Genomic DNA, 11,777 nt, shown 5'->3' with positions numbered 1-11,777 from the left:
ACTGCCGGCAAGCCATAATCCTGCTAATTAGCTTCACTTATATTGCCCTGTTTGTACTGTACACATATTAATGTGATATGCGTGTGTGTTTGATTATTGCCGACGTTTGTAAATGAGCTTGTTAGTTGGGTTTACACGGTCCTTTGTGTGACCTGCACCCCAACATCTTGCCTACGCTCCAATGGACTGTAAGTTAAGCTGGGCACTTGCATACATGGGGTCACCCATGGGCCTTGAATCAAATCTAGATAGGCCAACTGGACAAGTAGCACATCAAATGACCAATGGGGTCCTCACCAAATGTGACTTTCTAACCTGCCTGATAGCTGTCATCCGCCATGAAGGCTGTCAGTTTGCTGCCTAAAGCAACCCAATAAGTTACCAACTTGGTCTGAATCTTGTATCAGCCTGTGTGTCTCCAGGTTTCACCCATTTTCAAAATAAGAAAACTGAGCATTCAAAAATGTTCAACCATTCTATTGGCTTCAATGCTTTATGAGTAGGGGGCCATAATTACAAATAGGATGTTCTGATAATATGCATCTAAAACCCATTTTTTAACACTAAATAGACAGGGAAATTGTATAACTTGACTGCCCACACAACGAAGAAAGCCTTTTTTACATTTATTGTAAAATCTCCTTCCCTTCAGTCTCAATGTTTGTCTATTGTCAAATCTCATAATACGGTTTCTTCCTGCGAATCAAAATTCAACTCGTTTTGTGCCCTGTGTTAGTAATTGGACATTTTATAACATACTAAAAGTTACCTTAAAGACAAACCACCCCTTTATTTGGTTGTATAATGCACCAAGGGGAAGGAAAATACAGGTTCCTCTGTATAATAGGAACAAGTAAACAATAAATAAGTTGATTGGGCTGAGGTCATTGGCAGATTCATTATTGTACTGTGATCCAGCAGAGTCTATGTATATGCTACCTATATTCATTCACAGGTGTGCCCTATCAGATACCTGGCAGTTTAGCCATTGTATGGTCACTTTTAAATACTTGGACAATCAACTGAACCCCAGTGCATGGAATGGCCATATCCTTATGGGTTGATATGTATCAAGAGCAGGGCTCAAGGTTCCCAGTACGCCATTTGGCCCAAACATTACATATTTCCTTTTAATTACTACACATTTTTGTGAAAGGGAATCTGTTGAAATGTAATGAAAGAAGTCCTGTTGTGTGGCCCCACTCCCGCTCCCAGGAGAAATGGGGCCATTCAGACTCATTGGTTAAGGAAACCCTGAACTACATTAAATACTCTTGGAGATGTCATGGCAACTGTCAAATCTAAGCTGTTAATTGGGACCAATTAAGGGCACATGACATAACGAGCCACTATTTTATTAAGCAAATTCCAGCAGCCATCATTACACGACTGGGATACATATTTTCTGGTGTTTCTTGAACTGGATAAATTCTGCAAGGAATTGCTGGCTTGAATGTAATCTTCTACCTTCTCCTCCACTGATCCTTAATCTCTTCCTCTTATCTTCCCTGCCTCCTTCACTCTACCAGGCTCAGTGGCTCAGTGGCTATCAAAGCACTTTGGCTTTGGGAATCCTTATTTAACCTCCCCTCTTTACTTAAATCTCATTAAGTTTATTTTCTGCTTATTTATCTTCTATATATACAGTATATACATAGGCACTAGTTGTCAGAAATCCCATTACCTATCAGCTTTACCACTGAAAGGGGCTCGGTAGCTAAACTGTCAGTAGCCTATGTCAGCTCAGTTGGCAGTTGCGCAAAAGAGAGGTTTCCCCTAAATGCTTACAGTTTCCACCTCTGTTCCCGCCATTCCTTTTGTTGCAAATTACATTGAAATGTGCATTGCAGTCAAAATTTTGCAAATTTTGCGTATATAAATTTACAATTTGCACAATTAGTTTAGCAAATATTTTTTCCGCCACCAACGTTGTGGCATAACCCGGACGCAGAGTTTGCACAAGATTCTGCTGATTGTAAAACCAGTTAATAAGGACAATCACACTGCTAATAAAAACTTGCAGTTATGTTTGCACATTAAATGCACCGATCTTGTCCAGCTTTATAAATATAAACAGGGACAGCGCAAATATGTTTCCTGTGTGAAAGTTTATAAATGAGCCCCAGTATGTTATTAGACCAGTGATCTAAAAATTAAGGGGCAACATGTTGCTCCCCAACCCCTTGGATGTTGCTCCCAGTGGCTTATAAGCAGGGAGTTATTTTTGAATTCCTGACTTGGGGGCAAGTTTTGGAGGAATAAAGACCATGTACTGCCAAACAGAGCCTCCTGTAGGCTACAAGTCCACATTGGGCTACCAAATGCCAATCACAGCCCTTTATGGTTTCCCCTTAGGAATTTTTTTATGCTTGTATTGATCCCCAACTTTATATTTAGAAGTTGCTCATGGGTATAAAAACATTACCAAGACCTTTATCCTTTGCTGCTCACACATTTGGAGATTTTGGAGATGTGTCAGGGTGTAGTCTTTCATTTTCAAACATCTCACAATCCCATTCCTAATGGAATTAGTAGGTGTTAAAGAGCTCAGCAGTGTTTGCTTCCTATAGCTGCCATACTGATTAATTCCTGCTCATCAACAAAGGCCTTCCCTAAGCCGAGAGCTAGTAAAGCCAGTAAAGCCCTCTGTCTATCTGTTTATCCATCCAGTATCTATCTCTCTATCTGTTTATCCATCCATCACTCTCTCTCTCTAACAATTGATCTGTATCAGTTATTGCAGCTTAATGCATTTAGGTCCTGCTAGTTGGCACACCCAGGCTTATACCCACTGACATTTTTAGAAGATAGAATAAGACAGACTAAATACAGGGCCTTTGTGAATATTAGCCAGTGGGTTCCTAGCCTTACAGGTGTTTATTATGTGACTTAAAAACTACATTGAGAAAGAGTCTCTGCAGCTGTAAATGGCACCTTTGTACAATAACTGTCATTTAACAAAAAAAGTAAGCAATGAATGTTACATAGACTGTACTTTCAGTACAAAAAGGAAAAAGCATAATCACTACCTTCTTTCAACTTGTTATTTAGATTACAAATAAGCTTCCCATATTGTAGCACTAACTCCACCAGGGTGGCCCAGAGCAGCTTTAAGAGGAAACCAAACATATGGTCAGTATAAGTGAGATTATGGGCTGAGTGCTTATTTATTCTCTTGGATGTTCTTCTATAGCAGGGTGACTGTTACCCCAATGTTTCTATATATCTGTAACCTTGTTATGGGCTAAGGGGGCCCAGCCTGAAGGCCAGTTAGGGGGGGATTTGGGGTGAGTGCTTATTTGTGCCCTGGGTACCCCTGGAACTATAGCGGGGTGACTGTTACCCTAATGTTTCTATATATCTGTAACCTTGTTATGGGCTAAGGGGGCCCAGCCTGAAGGCCAGTTAGGGGGAGATTTGGGGTGAGTGCTTATTTGTGCCCTGGGTACCCCTGGAACTATAGCAGGGTGACTGTTACCCCAATGTTTCTATATATCTGTAACCTTGTTATGGGCTAAGGGGGCCCAGCCTGAAGGCCAGTTAGGGGGGATTTGGGGTGAGTGCTTATTTGTGCCCTGGGTACCCCTGGAACTATAGCAGGGTGACTGTTACCCCAATGTTTCTATATATCTGTAACCTTGTTATGGGCTAAGGGGGCCCAGCCTGAAGGCCAGTTAGGGGGGGATTTGGGGTGAGTGCTTATTTGTGCCCTGGGTACCCCTGGAACTATAGCGGGGTGACTGTTACCCCAATGTTTCTATATATCTGTAACCTTGTTATGGGCTAAGGGGGCCCAGCCTGAAGGCCAGTTAGGGGGGGATTTGGGGTGAGTGCTTATTTGTGCCCTGGGTACCCCTGGAACTATAGCAGGGTGACTGTTACCCCAATGTTTCTATATATCTGTAACCTTGTTATGGGCTAAGGGGGCCCAGCCTGAAGGCCAGTTAGGGGGGGATTTGGGGTGAGTGCTTATTTGTGCCCTGGGTACCCCTGGAACTATAGCAGGGTGACTGTTACCCCAATGTTTCTATATATCTGTAACCTTGTTAGGGTGAGATTTGGGGTGAGTGCTTATTTGTTCCCTAGGTACCCCTGGAAATATATCTGGTTGACCATTACTATTAATTTAGAAAAACACATAGAACAATTGTCTTTAGAGATCTTTCTACTTTGGAACATACTGTTTAAAATATTACACACCTGACCAAAGTAAAAGAGGAGATTTTTAAACACCCTCAGAGCATCTTTTCAACTAAAAAAATTACCATAAACATGCCTTGAATTGATATCAGAATAAATGACCATACAATATAATTTTTTTTGTGTACAGAGAGTGACTTTTGCTGCTGAATTTAACTTGAATGAATGAATGTGAGGCTTAGGGCATATGTGGCAGATTCTCCAGCACCCCTTTTATGCCTGTGGTGCCAAGCCTGTGCCTCCTGCTGTTACCCGGCTGGCATTCGCCTGTCACTGTGCAGACGAGACATTTTGGCTCAGCTGGAGGACCCACCATGAGTGCCCTTAGCTTTGCTTTCCCAGCTGCTTGGCTCACACATTCAGCGGGAAATGATCACCTAGAATTTGGATTGCTCCACTTGGGAACTTGGGAGCCCCAAAATCCTATGGCCACTGCCTAAACCTGTCTAATTATAAAGCACTACCAGTAGTAAAGCCAGAAATATCAGACTCCCCACACACCATCAGATCTTTCAACTGTGGGCAGATCTTGAACCCTCCATTGTTATGTCTTGTTTGTTTCCAGTGCCATTAGCAGTAATGATAGCTATGATGTTTTTGCACTTGTGAATTTCGGACACTAATTGCAGATAGGTTCCAATGCCCACTATGCATCCATGTTTGCTAGTAGAATTCTTTAAAAGTTTTCACAGTTAGACTTTGTTTATTAATTAGAGTCTCATTGACTTTCTCATTCTCTAAATTCTCATAAAACTCATAAAACATAATGGCATTGTTTATTTTGCCTTATTTATCTGCATATTTATTGTATTTGTATAAATGGCAGAAGCCATGATTGTTCTGACAATCTAACCCCCTCTTAACACACAGATGACACAGCGCCCTCTGTTGGCCAACTCCCCTCCAGCATAAATATAATAGAACTAAGGAAGAGATACCCTCTGAAATGTCTATTGTTTTTTAAATCCATTTACTGCTCAGTATAATATTCCTTTGTCTGTTGTAGGATGTGAGGAACATTCATTAGAATTAAATGTACAGGAAACCCATTATCCCGAAAGTTCTGAATTACGGAAAGGCCTCCCATATCTCCCATATAAGCAAATAATTCCTGTACTTGATCCCAACTAAGATATAATTACCCCTTATTGGGGGCAGAACAGCCCTATTGGGTTTATTTCATGGTTAAATGATTCCCTTTTCTCTGTAATAATAAAACAGTACCTGTACTTGATCCCAACTAAGATATAATTACCCCTTATTGGGGGCAGAACAGCCCTATTGGGTTTATTTCATGGTTAAATGATTCCCTTTTCTCTGTAATAATAAAACAGTACCTGTACTTGATCCCAACTAAGATATAATTACCCCTTATTGGGGGCAGAACAGCCCTATTGGGTTTATTTCATGGTTAAATGATTCCCTTTTCTCTGTAATAATAAAACAGTACCTGTACTTGATCCCAACTAAGATATAATTACCCCTTATTGGGGGCAGAACAGCCCTATTGGGTTTATTTAATGGTTAAATGATTCCCTTTTCTCTGTAATAATAAAACAGTACCTGTACTTGATCCCAACTAAGATATAATTACCCCTTATTGGGGGCAGAACAGCCCTATTGGGTTTATTTAATGGTTAAATGATTCCCTTTTCTCTGTAATAATAAAACAGTACCTGTACTTGATCCCAACTAAGATATAATTACCCCTTATTGGGGGCAGAACAGCCCTATTGGGTTTATTTCATATTTAAATGATTTTTAGTAGACTTAAGTTATGGAGATCCAAATTACAGAAAGATCCCTTATCAGGAAGACCCCAGGTCCCAAACATTCTGAATAACAGGTCCCATACCTGTACTTGTATAAATGCAGGAAATCATTTACTGGATAATTTTTTAAATTGGACCAAAAAATATATACTTTTTTCAAGAATATTTATTGGAAAAGGATTTTTTTCTGGGTTTAGCATATCTACTCAATATAAAAAGTATAGAAAAAATAGGGGTTTGTTATAAATAAAACAATTATAAAAACATAATTTACAAAACATGAAATGCATCCAACATACAGTATGAAAAGGGGGTCAGTTGCAGCCGCGTATACGTAGTGCGCAGTGCGTTATGATCTGTAGGAGGGAGTTGTGATAGTGTTTGGGGGGATGTCCGATGGCGCCGGCGTACATTCCTTTTCTGATATTTGCCCAAATACCTTCAGATTCAGCCGAACCCAAACAGGCAGGTTTATTCATTTTCAACTTCACGTTTTTTTTCCCAGAGAAATATTTTTTTCGATCGCTAATATATTTACAAAAAAGTCTTCTTAATTCATGTTAAAAAGAAAAATACTCAGTGGCAACAACAATAATCTTATGCTATTCAGTTTTACTGAGCTTAAGAAGTGTCGAAAGTGAATGTGGAAAGTTCCCCTTGACGCTCGGGACATATAAGCTGGCAATTTTTTTCGGTAAAATTTTTAATACTTTTTTCACTGGAAAAATCTCAAAAAATGGTGGTTTCTTTTTTCTCATTGATTTTTTCTTAAAAAACATGATCTCAGTTTTTAATAAACAGGCACCTTAAAGTTCAGCCCTACTAATTCCCAACCTAACGTCATATGAATTCACAGCTTTTCACGGCTGAACACAGCAATTTATTTTTTCTTTTTCTCATATTTCAATATGCAACTTAGGATTCCAATGTGTTCAGTGTTTAAATAAGCCCAACGGCTATTAAAAATGTCATCAATGTCTCTAGAAGGAAGCCAAATATGTTAAACAAGTTGACCAAAAGCAAAATAAAAATCACAGATGGCCGCTTTCTATTGGCAACCACGGCGCATTTGTCGGTCGCTGATACTTCAGGAGTGTGTTATTCAGCAGTCGGCCAATGCCAAAGTCATATGAATGAAAGAGAAACACGGGGCTCATTTCCCGTCAAATCCAGTATCAGAAAAATAGACCTACGGTACCCAACATGGACTTCAAGTCTTCAAATGCCTTTATTGGCACAGACTCCAGAATAGTGTAGTTTGCGGTGGGTGCTGTAAATCTATTTTTCTGTACGTTCACCTTTTGCCTATTCGTATATTAGACGTATTTTACCAAGGCTCATTTTTACAACTAGTCATTCCAAACATCTGTCCTCCAACAAAAACACTTTCTGTCTGCATTAGTCAATAACTAACTGAGGGAAGACCAGGAGCTCCTTGTTATTACTCTTTTTTACCAATCGCTTCGAAGCCATTCCAGTAAGAGGCACCATTATCAATGTCTTTCTCCTTCCTGCAAAAGGCTAAGCCTTGAAACTATACTTCGCTGCCTTCCCTGGCGTATATGAGGCTATTGACGCTGAAGGTGTTGTAGAAGTGACTGTTGAACTGGTTGTTTTGGTGAGTGCTAGAAAGGGTGCTGTAATACGAGGGCCGGTTGAGGTGCAGGCTGTTGTCTTGTAGGTCCACAGATGGTTCAGCGACGGAGCCTGAGGTGAAACTGCCTAAGCCAGTGATGTTCCTCTGCGACAGTTCATTTACAAGTCCCATAGACATCTGTCTGTTGACAGAAGTTGTGTCCAAGGAGGTCATGCTGCTGAAGAAATTGTTCAAGCAAGGACTAGAGGTGATCCCACTGGGAGAGGTGCTTTTCCTGCCATCAGAGGCAGCTTCCAACTCCGGAGAGGACGGGGTCAGCATTAAAGGGCTCTCGCCACCTTTCCCCCCTAGAGCTGGGCGACCTTCCTCACCTTTAACTGTTACGGCTTCTGCACTGCTTGAATCTGACCTGCGCTTTCTCTTTCTGCGGAAGTTTCCATTATCGAACATCTTCTCACAGTTGGGGTCCAGAGTCCAGTAATTCCCTTTACCTAGGAGGGAAAAAATATATGTTGAAAAAGTCCAATTTTGTTTAAATATATATAATTTCAGGCAATCTTGTATTGAACTGGATGCATTCATTTCATTTAACAGTGCAAGAATTTTATAGCTGGGGATCCATTCATTTAAGTCCAAGGAATTTCAGGTTTAATGAGCTTTCATTACATTTTAGATGGAGACAATTTAGGCATATTTACAAATCTTTTTGAGTTATTTCTTTTTAATATTTGCTTCTTTGTTTAAACTTACAACCAGATCCATTCCATGCTGGGTGGTGGGTGGGAGGGGTAAGGCAAGATGTTGCTATGGTAGGATAACCTAGCTACCACATGGAAGATTAAATTCCAAACAAGAGACCTGCACAACAAGTGAAATAAAGATAAACGGAAGAGCAGATTGCAGCTTCTCTGTGTCATGGTCTGCACCATACTAAAAAATAAGTGAAGTTTGCCATAAATTTTGCGTCAGTAACTTTAAAAAGCCTTTCATAATATCTTTACTATTTAAAATCCTGCACTGTTTGTGCTGCTTAAAGAGAACATTAAAGGCCATGCTTCTGTATGGGGTAATAGCACCCAGCTCTTTATCCTATCCAAATCCCTGGCCCCCCCAATTACACGCAGGCAGAAAGGGTTCAGACAATTATTAGGATAGAATTATTCCAGGAGAGAAGATAAATTGTTAAATCTAAAGCTGGCCATACACGGGCGATGTCGCCAAGCGAGCGGATCTTCACCCGATATCCCCACCTACGGGTGGGGATATCGGGGAGGCATGTAGGCGAATTCGATCGTTTGGCCCTGGGGTCAAACGATCGAATTCTGCACGCGGCAATGGGGCAGTCGGTTCGGGGACTGCATCAACGAGCCGATGCGGTCCCCGATCCAACTGGATTTTCTAACAATTTCAGGCCAGATATCGGTCGGCCAGGCCTCTCGGTTCTGCCCCTACACGGGCCGATAAGCTGCCGAATCGGTCCAAGGGTCGATATCGGCAGCTATAATCGGCCCGTGTATGGGGACCTTAACAATTTAGGAGAAGCAGATCCCTTCATTTCATACAGAGACGGGGCTCATATCTTCCCCCTGGTACTGGAAATTGTTATCGTCTATAACCACGATAAAATATTGCCTTAATCCGGCTATGGAATCTGTGTGACTTGCCCTTTGTAGCTATTCTAGCTGTTACGGATAATTATAGCAGCAAAATACCACTTAAACCATAAAAGCCAATCTCTTATATGCGCATTAGCCCGAGGGAAAGGGGTGAATATCATAACTATTTAAACACAATAAACCGATTGATTCCATTGTTTCTCAGTTACATCTCATCACTTGTGTAAGTGCTATAGGCAAGCCGAGTAGCTTTTGCCCAATCAGTTTAACGGTACTGGGAGATTTCAGGCAACAAGGCACCCATTCAGTTGAAAGGCACTATAATGGCTGGTACAAGTACCTCTGCACTTGGTTTAGTAGGAAACCTCTGAATCGGTATAATCTGTTCCTAAAGGTGCCTCTGGTTTAGTGCTTGCTTATTTGGGAGGAAGGCTGTAGAAAAGGAATGTTAGCAAACAATGTAGGGCTCTCCTATCAGGCAACAGATGTGATTGGGATAAAATTTGGTAAAATGAAGGGCAACTGGGGAGTTAGATTTTTTCTTCATAAGAATAGATAGTGCTTAGATATCGCCGGAGTGTTTGGTGTAAATGTTACACTCAGGTTAAACAACGGCAAGTATTAAAGCTACGAATGTTCACAGAAATAAAGCTATATGGCAGCTTCCCCCACACCCACATGCATTAATACAAATATGTAAAGTAAATAAGACTTTCTGTGCCTCCATAGATATGTATGGTATTCAAGGGAAAATAAAAGTGACCAGGATCCATTCCTAAAACCAGATGAATAAACAATATATTCAGTGCCACCAAACACCCCCTGGAGGAACCATAGTGGTTGATTTCCAAAATGAACTTGTGTTAATATATTTAATCGCCTATAGGGAAACCTCACCCTAAAACTTTTTGCACAGTGAAAAAAAATGTAATTCGACAAGTTTGCAATATACATCAGTTGGAAATGTTTAATGGTTCGAAAGTCATTTTGAAATATAATTCCTACTGAAAGCAGTTTCTGTCTGTTTATATTTTTCTGCGCTGCTGGCTCTGACTCCTCAAACAATGTTGCAAGCCAGCTGATCAACAGACCTGGAGGGGACATGACTCCTGTTACATTGTTTAAGGCCAGGACCACTATTGGACCTACTTTCATAAGCTCCTTAAGCTGGCCATACACGCACCGATAATATCGTATGAAACCTTGTTTCGTACGATATTCGGTGCATGTATGGCAAGTCGGCGAGTCGACCGATATCGCAGGAGGCTGCTGATATTGGTCGACTTGCGGATCAGGCCAGTTAAAAGATTTTGATCGGGCGCCATAGAAGGCGCCTGACCAAAATCTGCCTTCAGAGCTGAATCGGCAGAAGGAGGTAGAAATCCTATTGTTTCTACCTCCATATCTGCTGTTTCAGCCCTGAAGGTTAGTGGTGGATCTGACAATCTTTCGCACAAAAGATCGCAGATCGCCACGTGTGTGGCCACCTTTACTGTAGCTCCATTGAGAGGTATGGCATTGGCCTGCATGGGGCAACACTGCTTAAAAATGCATCGGTTTGACCCAGAGACCAGGAAGGGATAAAGTAAGACTGCTTTCAGTAGCAATAACATTTACAAATAACTTTAAAACCATTGGAAATATGTCATTGCCTCTTACCTGGATCATCTTCATCTCTCGGGACCTTCTTGAAGCAGTCGTTCAGGGACAGATTGTGCCGGATGGAGTTCTGCCAGCCTGCTTTACTTCTTTTGTAGAAAGGGAAATTGTCCGCCACATACTGGTAAATCTGACTCAGCGTTAACTTCTTCTCTGGTGCATTTTGTATGGCCATGGCGATGAGAGCCGAGTAGGAATATGGCGGCCTCACCACCTTGAGAAGTTCTTCCTGCGAGGCTACAGAAAGCCAGCTCAGATCTGTCCCGCAAAAACTGGAGGAATTTGATAGGAACTGCCTTTGGGATCTGTAGGATGGAGGCATAAAAGAAGCAGGGCTGTTTCCATGCAGATAGCTGGGAGAATTGCTCACCCCAGGACCCCCAAGCCACAAGTAAGGGTTAGTGGGGGGCGCATAATCTCCTATCCCGTAGTTGGGTGCCCTCTGAGAGGAGTGCAGATTTTGCTGGTGGTACATGCTGAAATTGTCACAGTATACTGCCATTTCGGAGGCTTCCTGAGCACCTTTAGGGCGATGCTGGTGTAGGCCCGGCGCTGACGTTCTCTGGTGAGACGGAAGGTGAATGGAGTTCATAATCTTTTCCAACAGCACCTTGAGGCTTCAAGGTGCTTCTAGCAACAGGTGTCTCCTGTGTTTGCTGTGCTGTCTTTATACCTCCCTCGTGTAGTGATCCCCCCTGCCCCAGGCCACTAGTGGGTGTGCTCCGAGATTTCATTTCACTCCCAGCAGCCAGTCGAATGGCTCAGTTGAAAGACAGGGGTGTGCAAAGTGAGGAGCTGAGGCACCAGGCAAGGCAATCTGTCTTTCTCATTCATTGTTCTGCTCATCTGATTGAGGGGGCTTTCTGCTGCCTTAAACATGCCTCGTAATGACTTTAATTGGGGAGATTTGTATCCCAGGACCAGGGGGCAAGA

At 41.8% G+C, this 11,777-nt stretch overlaps 1 protein-coding gene across 2 annotated transcripts; it reads right to left on the bottom strand.

The window, feature by feature from the left end:
* Window positions 1–6,123: 6,123 nt before the first annotated feature.
* Window positions 6,124–11,517, bottom strand: foxi4.1 (forkhead box I4, gene 1). Of its 2 annotated transcripts, NM_001016787.2 has the most exon segments (3): window positions 6,124–8,060; window positions 10,845–11,127; window positions 11,197–11,471. In NM_001016787.2, coding segments are annotated over 3 exon segments (1,077 nt in total). In that variant the 5' UTR covers window positions 11,437–11,471; the 3' UTR covers window positions 6,124–7,506.
* Window positions 11,518–11,777: the final 260 nt, after the last annotated feature.

This window comes from Xenopus tropicalis, chromosome 1 (genome assembly GCF_000004195.4).
Source record: "Xenopus tropicalis strain Nigerian chromosome 1, UCB_Xtro_10.0, whole genome shotgun sequence".
NCBI lineage: Eukaryota > Metazoa > Chordata > Amphibia > Anura > Pipidae > Xenopus > Xenopus tropicalis.
Note: the sequence above shows the minus strand (reverse complement) of the source record. Positions and strands in the feature narration are given on the sequence as shown.

Coding starts and splice junctions, on each gene's coding strand:
- foxi4.1 (XM_012962828.3), bottom strand. CDS start 11,436: ATGAACTCCATTCACCTTCCGTCTCACCAGAGAACGTCAGCGCCGGGC. Junction 8,061..10,844: donor GAGAGATGAAGATGATCCAG/GTAAGAGGCAAT, acceptor TTTCCCTCCTAG/GTAAAGGGAATTACTGGACT.